The sequence below is a fragment of the Dreissena polymorpha genome, chromosome 3, assembly GCF_020536995.1.
Source record: "Dreissena polymorpha isolate Duluth1 chromosome 3, UMN_Dpol_1.0, whole genome shotgun sequence".
NCBI lineage: Eukaryota > Metazoa > Mollusca > Bivalvia > Myida > Dreissenidae > Dreissena > Dreissena polymorpha.
The window spans coordinates 36,101,478-36,126,340 of NC_068357.1; the positions used below are offsets into that span (position 1 = coordinate 36,101,478).

Genomic DNA, 24,863 nt, shown 5'->3' on the forward strand with positions numbered 1-24,863 from the left:
TGTTAAGCATATGTTGCAGTATCTCAGTAAAAATCTGTGAACATTAGAATGCAATTAATTGTCGATTTAAATGTAGTTAACTTTTGAACAGATATGACAGTATCTGATCAAATTATCTTTGATCTATTTTAATGTCATGCTGGCGCCACGCTTTAAACAATTGTTTTGCCCAAGCTGTTGTTGTAATTTTGCAACTTCCTATGTTCACATACATGTAATCTGGCCCAACCCACTCACGCTGGGTATGGCCATACTTTGATAACTGATGGCACTGCGATAACCAGTTGCAACGCCCAGCGACCCGGAGGGTCTAGTCAACGACGCTAATATCTGCATTTGGTACGACTGTGTGTGTTTATGGATTTGTATAAACAATGTGAATACAATTGTTGGAATATATTACTCGAATGAAACCGTTGATACTGGATTTTCGATTGCTTTAAATGTCGAATGAGCTCGAATAACGCGCTGTTTTGTTGAACTATTGGCGGATGAAGAAAAGTGTCAGTGAATATTTCTTTAAATGTTCAGATCTGTTTTCCACACAGACAGAGCGCATGCGCGGAAACTCCCTATTGCAATCAGCCAAAATGACAATGCTTATAAGTTGTCTTTCTTCAGTACTAGAGCGTAATCCTGTGAACTACTTCAGAAGAATTAAGGTGTGTTGTATTTCTAATAATACATTGTCGTTTAATATTATTTCGTACGTTTACTCTGTTCATTTTAAATTGTTATCGCACATTTGTTTAACTGTATGGTATGATAAAGACAATATATTTCGATCATGCTATAAATATATATCATCATTATTATTATTATCATCATTATTATTATTATCCTCGTTAAGAATATTAATAACACTTAAATTAATTATTATAATAATAATTTTTTTTATTTATGTATTTGTATTTATTATTATGATTATTATGATTATGATTATAATAATAATAATAATAATCATCATCATAATAATAATAATTATTATTATTTTTATTATTATTATTATTATTATTATTATTATTATTATTATTATTGTTATTATTATTATTATTATTATTTTTATAGTTCATATGATAATGTTATATGCCATATACGGATTAATGTCAGATACTTTTTGCAAAGAAAATAATATATATGTATTTGTATTATATAAATATTAGTAAAACTACAGCATAAAAAATCCAACAGATAATTAAAACCAATGTTAATTGGATGTTTGGTTTCAGTTCCAAGATGTTCGTCTACGGTATAAGTTCATCCTTTATCGTGGTCCTGGTGGCAGCCTGTTGTCAGACCCGTAAGTTATTTGTGTATTTTTTTATGAAAATATAATAATGGTTGACATGTGGAGACTCTCCGTTTAAGGCGAATAGTTTTTAGGTTAGTTGTGTGATGTACGCATACGTTTATATTATAGAGTCTATTAACACTGAGGTCACGGGTTCGATCCCCACCGTGGGAGCGTTCTTTAGATCTCCCCCAAAGACACCAAGTACTGGTTCTAGGCCCAGGAAACGGACTCGAGAGCGTTTATATAAGCCTAAGGCTTTCGACGCAATCGAGCTTAAATAAATAGGTTTAAACTAACACTGAATAATATTTAGATAACAGTATACCCTATAAAACCCATGCAAAATGGTATGAGTTTAACTTGGGATGAAATGGTACCAATATTGTAGATCACCGGGTCAAAAGTAAATATCACATGCAATGTGACATGAAGTTCGGTGAACAAAAGCGAATAAATTCATTTTACAGATAAAACGGCAGTTCGAGTGTGTAAATACCCTTTCATACTTTATATGTTAAAATTATTTCCAGCATTGCCGTTTGTATATAAACGTGACTATCCTAATATTAAACGCGGTATCTGGGATTAAAATGAGAGTTTTACATTAGTTATGACATGTATTTTGAAAGTTAAAAATGTGCCATGCCACGGACATCACTTGATTAATATAGACTTATATTGTAAATAACTTGAATCTCTTCTCTGAAAATTCTCATTAAATTCCGGAGATATTTGGTATGCAATTTAAGATTGCTGTCCTGTACAAAGTGTTTCCAAATATTTCCCCTGGTGTCCGAATTCGCTTTGTTCCAGAGTCGAATGATTTATGTTTATTAATACGCAAACTACTTAACAACTCTTCTCCTCTATAACAACAAGTCCCAGAGCTTTGATATTTGATGAAATCAGATAGAAGTGCTACACACAGTTTTCCTCATGGTTATACTGGACTACTTGTTTGAAGTCAACATAGTCAGTGTAAAAGTCGAAGTTATTTAACAATACTTTACACATGATGCATAACAATGAAATATATTTAAGCGAGGCCATGCAAAAAAACGTAACAGCTATGTATTTTTCCGCTTTATCGTTCGATGACATTTTTGTTTAATTATACACTTGGAGATTATTCTAACGCAACACGTAATCAAATCAATATAGCTCCCTTATTTTGAAACAAATTGTGTTGAAATTTCGACTTAGACTAACTCAACACATATCTGATACTTCATGTAAATTTAATTGACATTGATCAACATTAAATATCAAATATTACAAATTCAAACGCTCCTGAATATGCATACGGGTCATTGTTTTTTAATTGATATTATGTTTTCCTAGTGTAAAAGCCCACCTAGAATGAAGAAATGGAAATTAAATTGGAATTATATAGCGTTGTACTACACTAATTTTTTTTTCTAACGCAACATTTTTCAAACTTAAATATTTCATTTATAAGTAAATATTTTTATTTAAAAATGTCAAGTGATCGCTATACTTCATTATCTGTATGTATGTGTGTATATATTTGTGCAAGCAAAGGCTACACTCATTCATCCGTGACGATCGGATGCTTTAGCATGTGGGGGTAGCAGGTAGCCTGCAACATGCCTATTGCGCAGTTAAGCTCCTAAATTTGTATACGAGACATTATGATTTTAAAATCAATTTTATGTTTTCCTGGTGTATCAACCCACCATTAATAATTAAAAATTGAAATAAAATTGTATTCACATCGCGTTTTACCATTTCCATGTGCAAACATATGAAACCACACCTACCCCACGTGCAAAAGGGCCTGATTGTTGAGGAGGAATGATTTTATCGTTATATTGCAAAGAATATAAAAAGATGATTAGATGTGCAATTTTAAATGAAAATCTCAACTTATTACTGAGATATTCAAGTTTAAGAGGTGTTGCGTTAGAAAAAACTTTAAGTGTATACACACAGAACACGAAACTATATGACGCTCAATCAAATTCGTACATTTTACTTATTTATCAATCAAAGGCATGAAATAACAAGACAAATTATGAATCATCGAATTTTGTTTAAGATTGCGTAATAATATCAGTTTGCATTTCGTATGTCCACTCAGGAAATAAAACTGAGAATACTTTTGGATTTCAATGTAAGAACATGGAGATGTTATCATTTCATAATCGGTCATATAAATCATATAAGGAGACCATTGTGAAAATGTGTGTGTTATATGACCACGCAGTGAATGATAATATGCTAGGATCTTACACTGAAATAAAAACATTTTTTTTATTAAATGACAATCACTGATTTGTGGGAAAATATAACTTTTCTTACATCTTTTCCTTTGTTATAGATTATGTTATTGTGTTTTTTTGTTGGTTTATTGTGTTTAACAGATCGTCTTAAACTGCAATTAAATTGAACGTCACAGGCTTATCAGGCACCACACTTAACGAAAATACATTAAACCGGTTTTTACAAGAGCGAGACTCATATACACCCTCTTATTCAGTTGTCTGCATTGTAATCATATCTTTTACACACATGGATTGGTTGTCGTGACTGTAAAATACTAATCATTAGTGATTCCACTCTTTATTTACAAATCAAATTTCAGTATTTACACTGGTCTTTTAAGTGCGACATTTTGTTGCCGATAAATTATTCCTTCCGTCTCATATATGCAAACCGTAAATTAATTTCATAGTATAATGCAACTGGTCCAAATTATTAAGTTATTAACACGGGCAATACAAATAACCACGTTAAGAAAATACGTTATGTGCCGTCTCTAAATGATCCCAGAGAAAACGAGCACTGAGAATAGAATCAAATAAAGTCGATATTCAATAGTTAGCAAGTTGTGTAAGCCAGCCCTTTTCATGTCAATATCTCTTTGTCAAAGGTACTGAATATGTGATAATAAAGGCTTAACATCAACTACAACAATGGCTATCAATTCTTGATTTTGATGATATAGCATTCGAGCATCCTGCCGTCTTGTCTATTTTATAAAGTTCAGTTAGTAGTGGCACAATTACAAGATTTCAAAATCAAACGTGAACTACTTCTCATGCCGAATTGAGCTGACCCATTTTCGGCAAGCTGTTTCATCAGTGTTCCTAACTCTAACATTGTATCTTTTAATTTATACCAAAATAGATTCCGGGGCTCTATATTTTCATTTTATATTTGTTACTGTGAAAAGCAGCACAATTGTCATATAAAAGGTACGTTTTTTTATCGCCCACGATAGTTTTAAAAGAATTGTTTTTATATAATTGTCGGAAGAGTGTATGACTTTATGTCGAACAAAACCTGACACTAATGTATGTATAAACGGACAACCTATAGCATGAGCACAGTCTTGTGCGACAATCCAAACGAGCGTCGGTACATGGTATCCGAATTTTTCATTTTTAACATACTTATACGAATACAGTACATAGTATTTGAAGTATATACTCTGCTATCTTCTTTGAGCATGAATCCACCACATAATTTATTTTCATGATTTAGTACTTTTAGTACCATGAGATTTTGACTCCCGTACTATGTATGTTTTTACCTGTGTGTTAAACACATTTGTTTATTCACAATTTAATGTTGTGTATGTGTATATGTGTGTTTTTACCACCCATTATGCCTTTCTGGAAAGAATCTGTTCTATTATTCCTTCAAGTCATACGAGTCCATCCGGTCTATGACCTTTTCATTACCACCGAGGACAATACATAAATATTTTTTCCTGTAGAGTGCAGGGGTTATGATTCCAATTTATAGAAAGACCATTACCCTGTCTTTCGAATGACATTGGAAAAATCATCTTATTTAAAAAAAAAAGAAAAATAATGTTTTAAGATGTTTTATATTTAATGAATAGAAACATGTGATTGAGCCATTGGCGTCATTTCCATACATGAGACAACATTATTAAGAATTTTTTCGTTCGTATACTATGTATACAACGGATCGTCAAAGATTTTCCAACTTTCAGTAAACATCTGATCAATTAACATTAATTTTAGCAATATTCATTAACTATTCGGTCACGAACAAGCAGTTGTATGTTCAATAATTTCAAATACAAAGTAATACACTTTACGGGAGGGGATTGTATTTCATTACTGTTACAGTTACATTTTCCGTGAAGAAGAAGTTTTGCGAAAATGATTATTAGTCTGCACAGGCTAATCAGGGTTGACACTTTTCGCTTTTATGCAATGTTTCTTTTAGAAAGTGTCTTATAAAATAATCCAGTTTAGGCGGACAGTGTCGTCAATGATTAGCCCTTTCGGACTGCACGTGCTAATCTGGGATTACACTTAACGAACATGTATGTGGTCACGTTTTCAAAGAACGATGCTCTTTAAATTGAATTACATGTATATGAACGGTAGTGCAATAGATAACGGCAGTACATCCGATTCCAGATTTGTGCGAGGCCAGTGCTGAAGAAGATCAATATGCGATTCTCTCAAGACTCACAAGAGAGGTATTTAATTATACTTTGTTTCTTTTTTTGTTGTTATCAGAGCCGCGCTCTGGTAACACGGGTATGAGACAGTTATGCTAGCTTAATGGGTATGATACAGTTATGCTAGCTTAATGGGTATGAGACAGTTATGCTAGCTCAAGTTCAAATGTTTGAGCCAACCTTTTCGTGTCTTATTTGTATCTCCTTTTCCCTTTGAAAGATGTTCATGAGCATTGTCTGAAATGTTAAGAGCAATTGAGATGATGTGCATAAAACATAAAGAAGTCCTGCCGGCGCAAGGGTAATGTCTATTTTCAAGGTCAAATAGTTAGGTTTTAAAGCGAGATTATACGATTTTTATATGTGTTACATTTTAATATATTGATACATATATGTTATAAAAACACATAATAGGCAAGAAAAACGATACATTAAAGAAGAATTTCATAAAATGCAGCAAATACAAATTGCCGCCCGAGCCGATTGTGACAAAATATTTCCTACATATTTTCCTACAATAACCGATGCATTCGTCTTTTTAGTTAGTGTTCGTGTGTCGTATGAATCGATATCGCTGCAGAAATTTAAAATGAACCGTAAAACTAAATTTAGATTCACATCGTACATGCATGATATACATGCTGGCGAATTTGGCTGAACAGCCGTTTTCGGTTTCAGAATTAAATATCTGGCTTATTTCGCATTTTTCGACACATTTTCTTCTTAACTTTTATTTTAACTTATATTGAAATATATGTATAATAAGTTTTTTTTACACATTTTATATAAATTCATGAATATTTGACAAAATCGTATAGTCCCGCTTTAATTATCGTGTTCGCTCCAATTCCGTTGGATGATTTTCATAAAACTTAACAAAATGTTTAGTTCGCGCAGAAGGATGTGAGTCACTCAATGTTGATCAAAGGTGAAGTTTTTATTCAAGGTCAAAGGTTTTAGCCTCCATTTTTATGTCCGCTCATGTTGTCATATAATCTCTGTAGATGATGATGCCAAAGTATGTCCTGTTCTGAGAAACTGGGCATATTGCATGTGCGTAAAATGTCGTCCCAGATTAGCCTGTGTAGCCCGCACAGGGTAATCAAGGACAACACGTTCCGCTTGTATGACATTTTTCGTTTAAATGAAGTCTCTTCTTCGCAAAAATCTAATTTGTGTCACAGGCTAATCTGGGACGACACTTTACGCACATGCATTATGCCCAGTTTTCTCAGAAGGCGACTCAATTAGTTTTTTCTATAGTAGTTTTAGTAGTTTTATTTTGGCACTGATACACAAAGCATGGTAAGATACAGACAAAATAGATACATTCTAACAAATACTGATGAATGACTAGTTAAGCAATACATGGCATAATATAACAAATGTAAGTTCAAATAAATAAATATTACCATGAAATGCTTACAATTACCAGAGATAACACAAAACAAATGATTTCACTTATTTCCATTGTGGTCCCTGATATTGGCAGCCTGCCACAGAAAGTAGTGTAACTTGTATCAATCGTAATTACCGTGTAAGCACAAACATACTTGTTCAGGTAGGAATTCTTAATGAGATCACATTATATATATATATATATATATATATATATATATATATATATATATATATATATATATATATATATATATATATATATATATATATATATATATATATAACATGTTTATGAGTATCACATTTTATGTTGCATCACAGATTTGTCAGTCACACTTTAATCCAACTACTTTAAAGACATTACATATTATTTAAAACATACAATCATTTAAGATCAATATGCAGTAAAGTAAATCATGGTCAATGTTTAACTAAAATTGAAATAAAAACAGGTACAATAATTAAAGATTAGTTAAAATGATTGTGATAAAATCAACTGGCCATTAAGTGGGTTTTGGTGGCTTGCTTAAACGAGTGGGAAGCATGTGTCAATCACGCTATCCCGAATGCAACGTCAAACTTCAAGGTACAAAGTTAGAGCCTTAATTTGCCTGCCCGTTCCAAATCTTCTTATCACATGAACAAATATAAACATTTGAGTAAACTGTTTACAAAATGAAACGATATGCAGATGGAATTTGTCTGGAAAGCCAAATTCAATGTCGATGGCATACTTTACATTCAAAGATTGAGCCTCCCGTGTCATGTCCGCTCAATATCTCATATACCCTTTAAAAGATTTTCATAAAACTTGATATTCATTTATAGATCATTGAGAATATATGCAGCAAGTATGAGTAAGTCAGGCAGACTCAATGTCAAGGTTACACTTGAATATCAATAGTTTATCTTTATTTTCTTGATATACCGGTTCACGGCCGTTAATCACGCGCGCAACCTCTTTTTGAGATACATTAATAACGAGCCAATGTTACTTCCAAGGTGGTGCTCAGGCCCAAATGTTTTGAAATTTAATGGATAATTTTACAGGGTGATTAGGTTTTAGATGTTTTTTTAATATATTTCGCATTATTTTTAAAAATCGGCTAATCTAGTGCGATTCAGCGATTATAAGTTCATCTAATAACGTCTTGATTTATTTAAACGTTCGTCTTTGTAAGATAAGATCAGTTCACGTGTATAATATAAAAGTTAACGGAAAAAGACCGAGCTATCTTCATTTTTTTGGAGTTGAAAGTGGGAAAAACCACATATATGAGCCTAATTAAGATTCGTTGACAATGGCCTTTTAGTAAATTAAGCATGTGGATTAAAAGACACAAGTCATCTTTTCAAGTAGAAGTATAATCTTTTATTCATTTCGTGAATTATCATACTGTATACAAATATTGCTGTCGATTAACTATTTTTAAAATGTTGAATATTAAGTTATTGGTTTTATTGAGTATAACATTATATATATATATATATATATATATATATATATATATATATATATATACATATATATATATATATATATATATATATATATATATATATATATATATATATCGTACAATATGTTTTATTCATGTTGGTGACCTCTTCATTGAGTTGATCACTTATTTATTTAAAAACTACATCATATTAATTATATAATGTGTTTAGGTTCTGTAAAGATTTGGGCCTTTGAATGTAAATTAAAAAATAAAGTAAATATAACAAATAACATTATCTATCAATTTACGTCATGTGATAATGTCATTTCGATACGACCGTTAATTGATACATCCTGCATTGGCGTCACCTCCTATCATTAGCGCTATCACCATAGCATTGGCTCCATTTCTTTGGAAAATGCAAAATTATCTACTACGTCGGCAAGAAGCGAATATTTGTGTGCATGCATCATCTAATGTATGTTGTACGCAATCGTTTGGGTGAAAATTTGCTCTTCGCACAGGAACAACTCATCGCAATGCTTTTTAAAACTCCACCATGCCACAACTTATAAAGGTTCTCACGTTTTTAAATGGGTTAATAATGTATGTTTATGTACGTTTTTGGATGAACTAATCTTCGCTGAATCGTACAACATTGCCCGATTAAAAAAAGCGAAATATGTTGAAAAAACATAAAAAACCTAATCACCCTGTAAAATTATCCATGAAATTTCAAAACATTTCCGGGCGCGTGATTAACGGCCGTGCGGTTGCTTCATAGAATTCAACACTCATGTTTGCCATATCTCAGCACAATAACTGTAAATATTATTTTTATTTCCGAATAACTGTAAATTCTATAAACGCACTTTTTTGAATATTTAAATTATTCAATAATAAATGTATACATAAATTATCAATTATAAAATACATTATTTGACAGGTTTTTTGCCCAGACAGGTACGCCAAGATTACCTCTGGACACACGGGTTGTCTGCCGATGACCAGCGGTAATTGTTTGACAATTTAAGTTCGTTCTGGGAAAAGTTGGTTAAATGTATTTGCGGAAAGTTGCGTCAGAGATTAACCTGTGCAGTCCGCACAGGCCAACCACGGACGACATTGTCCGCTTCTATAACCGATTTCGTTTTAAGAAAGACTCTTCTAAACTTAAACCACTTAAAGCGGAACGTGTCGTCTCTGATCAGACTTTAAGGACTGCAAAGTCTTATATTGGACGACACTTAACGAGCATGCATTAAACTCAGTTTTCCCCAGAAAGAGGCTCAATTTTTACTTACATAAAGACATGAATTTTAAATACCATGAGTGAGTCATGTGTAAACTAAATGCTTGCTATATATCTATTCTGAACATTCGAGTGAGTCATATGTAAACTGAATGCTTGCTATCTATTTGGTCTGATTATTCACGTGAGTCAGGTGAAAACTGAATGCTCGCTATCGATCTGTTCTGAACATTCGAGTGAGTCTTGTGAAAACTGAATGCTCGCTATCGATCTGTTCTGAAAATTCTTGTGAATCCTGTGAAAACTGAATGCTTACTATCGATCTGTTGTGGACATTCTTGTGAGTCATGTGAAAACTGAATGCTTACTACCGATCTGTTCTGAACATTCTTGTGAATCCTGTGAAAACTGAATGCTTACTATCGATCTGTTCTGAACATTCGAGTGAGTCATGTGAAAACTGAATGCTTACTATCGATCTGTTCTGAACATTCTTGTGAATCCTGTGAAAACTGAATGCTTACTATCGATCTGTTCTGAACATTCGAGTGAGCCATGTGAAAACTGAATGCTTACTATCGATCTGTTCTGAACATTCTTGTGAATCCTGTGAAAACTGAATGCTTACTATCGATCTGTTCTTAACATTCTTGTGAGTCTAGTGAAAACTGAATGCTTACTATCGATCTGTTCTGAACATTCGAGTGAGTCATGTGAAAACTGAATGCTCGCTATCGATCTGTTCTGAACATTCGAGTGAGTCATGTGAAAACTGAATGCTTACTATCGATCTGTTCTGAACATTCGAGTGAGTCTTGTGAAAACTGAATGCTTACTATCGATCTGTTCTGAACATTCGAGTGAGTCATGTGAAAACTGAATGCTTACTATCGATCTGTTCTGAACATTCTTGTGAATCCTGTGAAAACTGAATGCTTACTATCGATCTGTTCTGAACATTCGAGTGAGCCATGTGAAAACTGAATGCTTACTATCGATCTGTTCTGAACATTCGAGTGAGTCATGTGAAAACTGAATGCTTACTATCGATCTGTTCTGAACATTCTTGTGAATCCTGTGAAAACTGAATGCTTACTATCGATCTGTTCTGAACATTCTTGTGAATCCTGTGAAAACTGAATGCTTACTATCGATCTGTTCTGAACATTCTTGTGAGTCATGTGAAAACTGAATGCTTACTATCGATCTGTTCTGAACATTCGAGTGAGTCATGTGAAAACTGAATGCTTACTATCGATCTGTTCTGAACATTCTTGTGAATCCTGTGAAAACTGAATGCTTACTATCGATCTGTTCTGAACATTCGAGTGAGCCATGTGAAAACTGAATGCTTACTATCGATCTGTTCTGAACATTCTTGTGAATCCTGTGAAAACTGAATGCTTACTATCGATCTGTTCTGAACATTCTTGTGAATCCTGTGAAAACTGAATGCTTGCTATCGATCTGTTCTGAACATTCGAGTGAGCCATGTGAAAACTGAATGCTTACTATCGATCTGTTCTGAACATTCTTGTGAATCCTGTGAAAACTGAATGCTTACTATCGATCTGTTCTGAACATTCGAGTGAGTCATGTGAAAACTGAATGCTTTCTATCGATCTGTTCTGAACATTCTTGTGAGTCATGTGAAAACTGAATGCTTGCTATCGATCTGTTCTGAACATTCTTGTGAATCCTGTGAAAACTGAATGCTTGCTATCGATCTGTTCTGAACATTCGAGTGAGTCTTGTGAAAACTGAATGCTTACTATCGATCTGTTCTGAACATTCTTGTGAGTCATGTGAAAACTGAATGCTTACTATCGATCTGTTCTGAACATTCTTGTGAGTCATGTGAAAACAGAATGCTTGCTATCTATCTGTTCTGAACATTCTTGTGAATCCTGTGAAAACTGAATGCTTACTATCAATCTGTTCTGAACATTCGAGTGAGTCATGTGAAAACTGAATGCTTACTATCGATCTGTTCTGAACATTCTTGTGAATCCTGTGAAAACTGAATGCTTACTATCGATCTGTTCTGAACATTCGAGTGAGCCATGTGAAAACTGAATGCTTACTATCGATCTGTTCTGAACATTCTTGTGAATCCTGTGAAAACTGAATGCTTACTATCGATCTGTTCTGGACATTCGAGTGAGTCTTGTGAAAACTGAATGCTTGCTATCGATCTGTTCTGAACATTCTTGTGAATCCTGTGAAAACTGAATGCTCGCTATCGATCTGTTCTGGACATTCTTGTGAGTCATGTGAAAACTGAATGCTTGCTATCGATCTGTTCTGAACATTCTTGTGAGTCATGTGAAAACTGAATGCTTGCTATCGATCTGTTCTGAACATTCTTGTGAGTCATGTGAAAACTGAATGCTTGCTATCGATCTGTTCTGAACATTCTTGTGAGTCATGTGAAAACTGAATTCTTGCTATCGATCTGTTCTGAACATTCTTGTGAGTCATGTGAAAACTGAATGCTTGCTATCGATCTGTTCTGAACATTCTTGTGAATCCTGTGAAAACTGAATGCTTACTATCGATCTGTTCTGAACATTCTTGTGAATCCTGTGAAAACTGAATGCTTGCTATCGATCTGTTCTGAACATTCGAGTGAGTCTTGTGAAAACTGAATGCTTACTATCGATCTGTTCTGAACATTCGAGTGAGTCATGTGAAAACTGAATGCTTACTATCGATCTGTTCTGAACATTCGAGTGAGTCTTGTGAAAACTGAATGCTCGCTTTCGATCTGTTCTGAACATTCTTGTGAATCCTGTGAAAACTGAATGCTTACTATCGATCTGTTCTGAACATTCGAGTGAGTCATGTGAAAACTGAATGCTTGCTATCGAACTGTTCTGAACATTCGAGTGAGTCTTGTGAAAACTTAATGCTTACTATCGATCTGTTCTGAACATTCTTGTGAGTCATGTGAAAACTGAATGCTTACTATCGATCTGTTCTGAACATTCGAGTGAGCCATGTGAAAACTGAATGCTTACTATCGATCTGTTCTGAACATTCTTGTGAATCCTGTGAAAACTGAATGCTCGCTATCGATCTATTCTGAACATTCGAGTGAGTCTTGTGAAAACTGAATGCTTGCTATCGATCTGTTCTGAACATTCTTGTGAATCCTGTGAAAACTGAATGCTTACTATCGATATGTTCTGGACATTCTTGTGAATCCTGTGAAAACTGAATGCTTGCTATCGATCTGTTCTGAACATTCTTGTGAATCCTGTGAAAACTGAATGCTTACTATCGATCTGTTCTGAACATTCGAGTGAGTCTTGTGAAAACTGAATGCTTGCTATCGATCTGTTCTGAACATTCTTGTGAGTCATGTGAAAACTGAATGCTTACTATCGATCTGTTCTGAACATTCTTGTGAATCCTGTGAAAACTGAATGCTTGCTATCGATCTGTTCTGAACATTCGAGTGAGCCATGTGAAAACTGAATGCTTACTATCGATCTGTTCTGAACATTCTTGTGAATCCTGTGAAAACTGAATGCTTACTATCGATCTGTTCTGAACATTCTTGTGAGTCATGTGAAAACTGAATGCTCGCTATCGATCTGTTCTGAACATTCTTGTGAATCCTGTGAAAACTGAATGCTTACTATCGATCTGTTCTGAACATTCGAGTGAGTCATGTGAAAACTGAATGCTTGCTATCGATCTGTTCTGAACATTCTTGTGAGTCATGTGAAAACTGAATGCTTGCTATCGATCTGTTCTGAACATTATTGTGAATCCTGTGAAAACTGAATGCTTGCTATCGATCTGTTCTGAACATTCGAGTGAGTCTTGTGAAAACTGAATGCTTACTATCGATCTGTTCTGAACATTCTTGTGAGTCATGTGAAAACTGAATGCTTACTATCGATCTGTTCTGAACATTCTTGTGAGTCATGTGAAAACTGAATGCTTGCTATCGATCTGTTCTGAAAATTCTTGTGAATCCTGTGAAAACTGAATGCTTACTATCGATCTGTTCTGAACATTCGAGTGAGTCATGTGAAAACTGAATGCTTACTATCGATCTGTTCTGAACATTCTTGTGAATCCTGTGAAAACTGAATGCTTACTATCGATCTGTTCTGAACATTCGAGTGAGCCATGTGAAAACTGAATGCTTACTATCGATCTGTTCTGAACATTCTTGTGAATCCTGTGAAAACTGAATGCTTACTATCGATCTGTTCTGAACATTTGAGTGAGTCATGTGAAAACTGAATGCTTACTATCGATCTGTTCTGAACATTCGAGTGAGTCTTGTGAAAACTGAATGCTTACTATCGATCTGTTCTGAACATTCGAGTGAGCCATGTGAAAACTGAATGCTTGCTATCGATCTGTTCTGAACATTCTTGTGAATCCTGTGAAAACTGAATGCTCGCTATCGATCTGTTCTGGACATTCTTGTGAGTCATGTGAAAACTGAATGCTTGCTATCGATCTGTTCTGAACATTCTTGTGAATCCTGTGAAAACTGAATGCTCGCTATCGATCTGTTCTGGACATTCTTGTGAGTCATGTGAAAACTGAATGCTTACTATCGATCTGTTCTGATCATTCTTGTGAATCCTGTGAAAACTGAATGCTTGCTATCGATATGTTCTGGACATTCTTGTGAATCCTGTGAAAACTGAATGCTTACTATCGATCTGTTCTGAACATTCGAGTGAGTCATGTGAAAACTGAATGCTTACTATCGATCTGTTCTGAACATTCTTGTGAATCCTGTGAAAACTGAATGCTTGCTATCGATCTGTTCTGAACATTCGAGTGAGTCTTGTGAAAACTGAATGCTTACTATCAATCTGTTCTGAACATTCGAGTGAGCTATGTGAAAACTGAATGCTTGCTATCGATCTGTTCTGAACATTCTTGTGAATCCTGTGAAAACTGAATGCTCGCTATCGATCTGTTCTGGACATTCTTGTGAGTCATGTGAAAACTGAATGCTTGCTATCGATCTGTTCTGAACATTCTTGTGAATCCTGTGAAAACTGAATGCTTGCTATCGATCTGTTCTGGACATTCTTGTGAGTCATGTGAAAACTGAATGCTTACTATCGATCTGTTCTGAACATTCGAGTGAGCCATGTGAAAACTGAATGCTTGCTATCGATCTGTTCTGAACATTCTTGTGAGTCATGTGAAAACTGAATGCTTACTATCGATCTGTTCTCAACATTCGTCTCTCTTGTGTATTGGATGTATTTGCACCGCAGAAAGACACAATAATTATTTTTATTTTCGTGCATATGTGTACACTGTTATAAACATTATTCGTATTTTGTTGATGATTTTGAACAAATTACGATGTCTTTTATCGACTCTACTAAAAGTGCCTTCAACATGCGTACATAATAGAAACCTATTACAGGCGCGACGTCTTACTGGTGGTTTTATTTTGACAAATTATTAAATGTCCTTAAAATCATAAAGCTTATTGCATATGCAATTTATCGATTCACCTATAAACCGGTAAAGAAATGTTTGTATTCACTGAACAGTTCGTCTCAAATAGTTTTTTTTTATATAATACAATACGTTAAAATTAATGCTGTGTTGTTGTTCATGATAAGAAATGAAAATTGATGTAATTTGCAATTCAATACGATAACGTGATTCCATATATAGTTACATGCATCTCTATGTGAAAATTGGGTTTAATGCATGCACGCAAAATGTCGTCCTCTTAAATCAGTTGAAGTCAACACCGGCTAGTCAGGGGCGACGCTTTCCGCTTTTCGATATTTTTCGTTTAAAGAAAGCCTCTTCTTAGTTAACATCCAGTTTTGGCTAATCTGGAAGGAAACTTTACGCATATGCATTAAGCCCATTTTCTACAGAACGAGACTCAGTTACATGTGTCTGTGCAGGTTTAAAGCCTGACGTACAGGAGTTGATTTTGGCGGCCCACAACACGGTCCGGCGTGACGTCACGCCCACAGCCTCCAACATGCAGTCGATGGTATATACTTAACATAATTTTACCAAGAATAATACGAAACGTGGGGTGTTTTCGTCAGAGCTGTGATTTTGTAATTATCTCTGTGATATTTTCATAAGCGTTTTCTTTTAATTTCATTAGTGCTGTGTTTATTTCGTAAGTGATGAGATAGTGTAACCAGCACTTTCATATTGCTATTAACACTGTGATATTGTTATAAACTCTGTGGAATTGTCATTAGCGCTTATTAGCAACCGTGATTCTACATTTTTAGCTCATCTATTTATTGAAAAAAAATGAGCTATTGTCATCACCTTGGCGTCGGCGTCGGCGTCCGGTTAAGTTTTGCGTTTAGGTCCACTTTTCTCAGAAAGTATCAATGCTATTGCATTCAAACTTGGTACACTTACTAACTATCATGAGGGGACTGGGCAGGCAAAGTTAGATAACTCTGGCATGCATTTTGACATAATTATGTGCCCTTTTTATACTTAGAAAATTGAAAATTTTGGTTAAGTATTGTGTTTAGGTCCATTTTATTCCTTAAGTATCAAAGCTATTGCTTTCATACTTGCAACACTTACTAACTATCATAAGGGGACTATGCAGGCAAAGTAATGTAACTCTGACTGGCATTTTGACAGAATTATGTGCCCCTTTTATACTTAGAAAATTGAAAATTTGGTTATGTTTTGTATTTAGGTCCACTTTATTCCTACAGTATCCAAGCTATTGTTTTCATACTTGCAACACTTATTAACTATCATAAGGGGACTGTGCAGGCAAAGTTATGTAACTCTTACAAGCATTTGGACGGACTTATGGGCCCTTTATACTTAGAAAATTGAAAATTTTGTTAAGTTTTGTGTTTTGGTCCACTTTACCCCTAAAATTTAATAGATATTGCTTTCATACTTGGAACACTCGCAAACTATCATAAGGGTACAGTAAAAGGACAATTTGCATAACTCTGGTTGTAATTTTTACGGAATTATGGCCCTTTTTTGACTAAGTAACTTTGAATATATGTTTCGATCCACTTAACTTCTAAAGTATCAAGGCTATTGCTTTCAAACTTCAAATACTTTCATGCTATCATGAGGTTACTGTACCTGGCAAGTTGAATTTTACCTTGACCTTTGAATAACCTTGTCTCTCAAGGTCAAATTATTAAATATTGCTAAAAAATGACATAACTTCTATATTTATGATTAGATTTGATTGATACTTTGACAAAACTACTCTTACCTGACATACCACAATAGACTCCACCCAAACCATCCCCCGTGCCCTCCCCCCCCCCCCCCCCCGAATCACCCCCCCCCCCTAAGTTTTTGTTGTTGTAGATCATCTCACAAATGACCACCACACCCTCACACTATACTATACCCCCCCCCACCCCACCCCACCACCCCGAATGCCCCCCTATTTTTTTTAAGATCATCTCACAAATGACCACCACACCCTCACACTATACTATACCCCTCCCCGTATCCCCCCCCGAATCCCCCCCCCCTAATTTTTATTTTTTTAAAGATCATCTCACAAATGACCACCACACCCTCACACTATACTATAACCCCCCCCCCCCCCCCCACCCTACCCCCCGCCCAATTTCTTTTTTGTTTGAAACGGTTAAAAAACACAAATATTTATTTTTATTATTTTATGTTTGAAATACCGTCCAACAATCGCACCCAAGAATACCCCCCCCACCTCCCTCCCCCCCCCCTCCGAATTCCCCCCCCTATTTTTTTTTTAAGATCATCTCAGAAATGACCACCACACCCTCACACTATACTATACCCACCCCCACCACCCCCCCCCCCCCCCCCCCAATTTCTTTTTGAAACGGTTAAAAAACACAAATATTTATTTTTATTATTTTATGTTTGAAATACCGTCCAACCATCGCACCCAAGAATACCCCCCCCTTCCCCCCGAATTCCCCCCCCCCCTATTTTTTTTTTATTTTTTTAAAATATTTTTAAGATCATCCCACAAATGACCACCAGACCCTCACACTATACCCCCCCCCCCCCACCCATCCCCCCCAAATTATTTTTTTTTGAAACGGTTAAAAAACACAAATATTTATTTTATGTTTTTTTAAATACCGTCCAACCATTGCACCCAAGAATCCCCCCACCCACCCACCCCCCCACCCCCCCCCCACGATTTTTTTTTGCATTTTTTTTCTGCATATTTGGAAGAAAATGTAATAAATGTCCACGCCCCCACACTATACACCCCTCTTCACTCCACCCCTTCCTCCTTTGTGATTGAAAATGAGAGTCACTTCACCTTTAAAAAGAAAATAGATGAGCGGTCTGCACCCGCAAGGCGGTGCTCTTGTTTCTTTTTAATCCGCGTTAAGAATAAAGCTGGAAGGACAATACTAACTTTTCATATTCAGCAAGATATCAATACACATCACCCACTTATCTTATTAAATTATTATCACCTTTTTTTCTTCCACACATTATTTTCTTCTGTAATTGCAGAGTTGGGACCAGTCTATAGCAAGTTTGGCACAAAGATGGGCGGAAAATTGTGTCTGGGGCCATGATGCGAATTTTAAGAGAACCGATAACGGTAAGTCGGTAGTCATTATTCGCATTGCATCGAGTACTTACTTGTTTCGCTGGTATGGCTATCCGTCCATCAACTGATTCACAATTGGTTTTGGGAGAAACACCCTGATACAATTCGTTTTCTGTTGCGTTTTCCAATTCTATGGATGCCGCTGGTAAATTTCTCCTTGCATTAAAATAATCTGCGTTTTCCACATATAAACTCATCCGCCTAAAACCCGTTTTCATTTTCTGTGCATCGCATTTGTTCGGGTATCACGTGGCTTATAGGTCAGTTTAAGGTGGCTGCAACACCCCAAAATCTAAATATTGACCAAGCTAATGCAGTTTTCTTATTTTGTAATGTATTCCGTGCGTTTGTGCTGTGCGACTAGTGCTTTTGTGATGTATCACATTGATTGGCCATTGGTTACTTGGCTTAAAAAAATGACCATCTGCAAGATAGGGTTTCTTTCAAGGTCATGCAGCAGAAGTCTCGATTTGTTTACGTGTGCATATTCTTAGATACGAAGGTACATATGCATAAGACCGGCATAAAGACTTCATAGAGCAACATCCCGATCATTTGAGCCTCGTTCTCTGAAATCTGGGCATAATGCATGTTCGTAAAGTGTCATGTCAGATTTTCCTCTGAAGTAAGGGACGATACTTTATACTTGTATGGATTTTTTTTTAAAGGAGTCACTTCTAAACAAAAATCCACCTTAGGTGGACAGTTTCGTCCCTTATTAACCTGTGCGGGCATGACATTTTAAGCACATGCATTATGTCCAGTTTTCTAAGAACGAGGCTCATTTCTCGTCTGCTACCCCGATAATTTCTCGTCTGCTCACCTCGATCACTCTGACATTTTATACCGAGCATTTCTCATCTGCTACTCCGATCATGTCTGGTCTGTTATCCCAGTATTTTTCGTCTGCTACACCAATTATTTATTGTCATCTACATCGATCATTTCTCGTCTGCTACTTCGATCATTTCTCGGCTGCTACCTCTATCATTTCTTGTCTGCTACCTTGATCGTTTATCTTCTGCTAACTCGATCGTTTATCGTCTGCTTCCACGATTACTTTTCGTCTGCTACCCCGATCATATATCGTCTGCTACCTTTATCATTTATCGTCTGCTACCTCGATTAGTTCTCATCTGCTACCCAAATCATTACTCGTCTGCTTCAGGGCGCTTTTCAGTGGGTCAGAACATGGCAGCAAATAGTGGCGATTTGGACTGGAACTGGGCAATCTCAGACTGGGCAAAAGAGAAAAACGACTACACGTACGATGGCGATAATACGGGCAAGGTTGTGGGACACTATACTCAGGTAAGGGTCGTTTGGTAAAGGTAAAAAAGGCTACATGTCGGCTGTTTAGATTTCTCTGATGACTAGTTCATCGTATGCCGAATTTCACATTAACCACCTTATCATTGTGATATAAGTCGCCCATTAACACTCGCAGTATGAAGCCACGTCACATTGACTTTTTTCCCTCAGATATAGGCAAACGAGTGCAGCATATAGTAAAACGTCATTTGCCCTGCCCCTCGGTTTTTGTACAGATTAACGTAAATTAATTGGGTGATTCAAAATGTTGAAGTACATTTGTACTTACTTTTACTTAAAAATGAAATATAAAACGGTGATTTGCCAACTAAATCATTGGTTGATATCCCAATTGGTACTTTGGGCTTATGAATTATATTAAACCATTTATGCCTAGCGTCTAGAAAAAAGGCCTTGGCAAACAGCGTAGACCCAGATGAGACGCCGCATGATGCGGCGTCTCATCAGGGTCTGCGCTGTTTGCTTATAAGAATTTCCGTAAGAAATATTCTAAATAAAGAAATAAATATACCAGAAATCCCTAATTTTGGGAATAAATTGATCCAATTTAGAAGGATGTGAGAGTCCGCTAGGCATAAGTGGGTTAATGAAGCACATTTATACGCTTGTTATACACCTCTGTTTGTAAATAATCCGATCATCCTATTATTGCGACTTAAATTACCGTTATCTTGTTACCAGATTGTGTGGGCAGAGACATCAAAAGTTGGCTGTGGATATGCCAAATGTGGCGATCGGAATCATTATGTGTGCAACTATGGACCAGCGTAAGTTTGGTTCTGTTTTATATTTTTTTTAATTAGTAATTTCCAGGTCGTCTAAAATTGAACGACGAAGACTACTAATTTCAACCCACTAAAATTGTATTCATTGTACCAGTGGTTGCAAGTTATACTGATTGGTTGCAAGTTATACCCAGTGGTTACTCGTTATAGTTGTTTTTATAAGATATAAATAAAACGTTAAACTTGTATCAGTGGTTACGCCATAAGCTAGTGGTTATCCGTTACACCAAATGCCACTCGTTACACACAGTGATTACACATTGTTCGAGACGTAACATGATGCATGTTCACCAATATGAGCAGCTTTTTGGGAAAACGGGGCTTAATGCATGTGCGTAAAGTGTCTTACCAGATTAGCCTTGCACAGGCTTATCAGGGACGACACTTTCCGTTACACTGGATGTTCGTTTAGAAACAACCTCATTTAAACAAAAAAATCAATAAAAAACGGAAAGTGTCGTCCCTGATTATCATGTGCTGACTACACGGGCTAATCCGGGACGACACTTTACGCACATGCATCATGACCAGATTCCAAAAACGCTTCTTGTATCTTACAGGGGTAATGTTGGCAACCAACTGCCGTATGCAAAGGGGGAAACGTGTGCTGAGTGTCCCGATCGCCGTACTAATGGACTTTGTGGTAAAAATGTGTTTAATACTATTTAAAACAACGTAACTGAAGTTGCTTTGAAATACAATTCAACTTCAGATTTGGGCATCATTTGGCATGTAAGTTCATGGCCATGCAAAAAAGCACATTAAAACGGATATGTCTTAAAATCAATATAATCACAATCGTATACGGTGTTGTCTATACACAGAGAATTTAATAGAGACAGAATATACGAGCTCATCCAATTTTCTTTTCGATTTGTGGAAACGGTTTATAATGCATGGAAGTAACGTGTCGTCCCAGTGCGATCGACTCTTTCCAGTAACGTGTCGTCCCAGTGCGGACGACTCTTTCCGTCTTTGTTGTATCAGTTAACTTTACAGAAAGACTCCTCTGGACAAAAACCCAGTATAGGCTGAAAGTGTCGTCCCTGATTCATCTGTCCAGATTCCACAGGCTTATCTGGGACGACACTTGACGCATATGCATTTAACACCAGTTTCTTTAATCAACCGATGATGTATTAAGAAGAAGAATAACGGGTCGAAGATTTGATATTCGCAAATTCATTTAATTACAGTTATACACTGTTTAACACTTTAAAATGTACAGTGTATGGAATTTCTGGCATTATTTTGTAATTACACCCAAGGGCATGTTTCCTATTTAACCTGTCGAAATAGGCGTAGTGCTAGTCATCAAACTGCCTGTTTAAACGAAGAATTGTATTAAAAATAGTGCTCGTTTATGCATTAAAAAACATTGACGAAATTCTCTTTTTTGTTATTCATCAGTTTGATCAGTTAAAATTTACTACTATTCGTTATATGGGCAGCGCTCAAGAAAACGGTGTTTAATGCATGTGCTAAACGTGTCGTCCCGGACTAGCCTGTAAACTCCGCATCGGAAAATTAGGGACTTCACTTTCCACTGTTATTGTAGTTTTAGTTAAAAGAGTTATCATCTTATCGAGAATCCAGTTTAGGCGGAAAGTGTCGTCCCTGATTAGTCTGTACGTATTGCATAGGCTAATATGGGACGACACTTAAGCACATGGATTAAATCCCGATTTTACGAGCACAGTGGAGCGTTTTCAACATTTCATCATTCTGTCAAGATCTTTACTGTAAAAAAGACATGTTCAAATAATGAAGTTTATAAAAGTAACGAAGACTACTGTGTTTATTATGTGCATGGTAACTCAACAGATTATGATTAATGATTCGCAATGTATGTTCTCGATATTTTGTGTACATACAGCAGGAAATGTTTATTAATCTGGATAATTGTTCCAAGAATAAATATCACTCGAGTGACTTGTCTTTTTATCTGAAACATCAACTATCGAGACTTTTACACACAGTTGGAACAATTGGAACAATCGACTAGCATTAAATTCCTTGTATCGCATTCATACACACGCTTTTATATTGTTTTCAAAACTTGCCTGTTTGTATATTGTGCTGCATACATTTAATTTGAGAATTGAACAAAATGTTTTAGTTTCTCTTTATTGAATAAATACCAAAGAGGCGTTGGGTTCGTTAGGTATGCATGCTCGGAAAACAGCGAGTGGCTCATTTCATTCATTACAAGTATTTCACGCATGGATGAATCGTGCATTTTGTTGAGATTGCAAAGAGTAATGTAATACAAACATTTACTGCTAATGTTATTTTCGTCAAGATTGTGGCGGGTTGGTGTGTCTAAACGGAGGGACCCTGGACTTGAAGGAGTGCAAATGTACCTGCAAGCAACCATTTCACATTCAACCGAATTGTGCACGTGAGTATCGATAACACAGACGAGGGGGAAAATATTACTTGTACTAACTATTGGTAGATATTTGTTGATATCCACCAGTGTTATATTTACTGTTAAATGAGTTTGGCGATCACATACGTTTAATTCTTATAACTAACTAGTTTTTTCTTATTTATGTTCGTTCAAGTTACATTTGTCAGTAGTTTTGTTGTTCTTTTGCTTGAGAGGAAGATTAAGTTTATATCGTACCTCTTTTGTCTATTCTGCCAGGATTCAAACACGTAATTGATACCAAACTGTATGATTACTATGAATCTTTATATTGCAATCTCGCTGTCCAAATAGTGCGGGACCCTTTGTTGAAAATAACATGGGTGATTTTCAAATCAAATTCAATGTTCATATAAAAGAATTAGGGACCGTTTTCACTAAATGATTCTTAGACTGAAGTCTAAAAATTAAGAATATTTGTAAAATTTTGAAATACTAAAACTGCTTGAAAGTCAAAACTCTTGTTGAAGCTAACACATGTAAATATGTATTTATCGCTAAGAACAATATGTTGATGTGTAGGCACCATTGTTTAGCCTTTTTAAATGCCAATTTTGGGTATTTTTGAGTATTAAACTATTATTTATTCTCAAGTCTATGAATGGGATGGTGAATACGGGTCCAGACATTAGATACATTGTACTGACTATATTGCAGTGAACTGCGAGGGCGCCGTAGATCCTAGCTACTGTGCGACTTTTTATGCAGGAAAATGCGAGGTGTACTCCAACGTACCATATGACTGTCCCAACATGTGCAAGTGGTGCCCATACGCGGGTTAGAATATAAACTACCTTGTTGGAAAAGTGGGCTTAATTCATGTGCGTTAAGCGTCATCACAGATTAGATTAATCAAGGATGACTTTCCGATGGCTCTGGATTTTCCTTTAGAGAAGGCTTCATTTGAGCCGAAATAAAAGCGGAAAGCGGCGTCGCCGATTAGCCTGTGCGAATTTCACAGGCTAATTTGTGCTGACACTTTACGCACATGCATTAAGCCCAGTGTTTCTAGGACTTGATTCATATCACATCAATGTAAGCATAATTATAACAAGTATAAAAAGCGCAAGCACATCTAGCTCTGGAATAATGCCGCCCATACATCGGAAGTAACAACGTCCTCCAAAAGCAGTTAAAATGTCCTCAGAACAATAACGTCACCTCCAAAACACCATCAAACAACTTAACTATAAGAACCACCACCACTACCATATTAGTATTATAACACCAACTTCACCATCTCCACAACACCACTACTTCCATCATCACGACCATCAACACCATTACTAGCACCACTACCACTACATCTTAATTATCATAACACCATTACTACCTTACGCCATTAGAACACTATCAACGAAATCATTACAAAGAGGTTAAACTAAACGACCATGATAGATATGGCAATCAGATTCATACACAAATTATATACATGTGCATATAAGTTACAGGTTTTTTTCTATGTTTCAGACTTGAAATTCCTCAAGTAACCAAGATCAGCATTTTCTGATGACGAGATGATGGAAGCTTATGAACTTGTACTTATGTCTTGATGCAATATAAACTCGCTTGTACAATTTATCTTTTTGCCTGTTGGGCATACGACAAATGTAACTTATTTAAATTATTTGTGAAATATTCATGTGAAATATTCATGTGTTAGTTAGATTAGTTAATTAGGATTAGTTGTTATTGAAATGTGTAACTTCGTTAACTGAACTATTATGCATTTAGAAGTATGCTACTCTACGTGTCCTTCCTATCGTTTAGATATTTTTGATAATTTGACATGTTGTCTACAACTAAAATTCGCTATATTGACCAACATAGCAAAATGTCTTTTTAAGGAGCCCTGTTACTTTAGCATTATA

At 35.7% G+C, this 24,863-nt stretch overlaps 1 protein-coding gene across 1 annotated transcript; it reads left to right on the forward strand.

Moving 5' to 3' along the window:
• Positions 1-1,236: 1,236 nt before the first annotated feature.
• LOC127872154 (allurin-like) lies at positions 1,237-24,632 on the forward strand. Its single transcript, XM_052415484.1, has 9 exons — positions 1,237-1,300; positions 15,770-15,861; positions 18,345-18,435; positions 19,613-19,755; positions 20,458-20,543; positions 21,122-21,204; positions 22,864-22,962; positions 23,650-23,769; positions 24,463-24,632. The coding sequence occupies exons 1-9, from the start codon at positions 1,237-1,239 to the stop codon at positions 24,480-24,482; spliced, it is 798 nt and encodes a 265-aa protein (XP_052271444.1). The 3' UTR covers positions 24,483-24,632.
• Positions 24,633-24,863: the final 231 nt, after the last annotated feature.

Excerpts from the sequence above, each read along its gene's own strand:
- LOC127872154 (XM_052415484.1), top strand. The coding sequence starts at position 1,237 with ATGTTCGTCTACGGTATAAGTTCATCCTTTATCGTGGTCCTGGTGGCA. Across the intron at positions 20,544-21,121 it reads GTGTGCAACTATGGACCAGC|GGGTAATGTTGGCAACCAAC; the intron begins GTAAGTTTGGTT and ends TGTATCTTACAG. Across the intron at positions 23,770-24,462 it reads CAAGTGGTGCCCATACGCGG|ACTTGAAATTCCTCAAGTAA; the intron begins GTTAGAATATAA and ends TCTATGTTTCAG.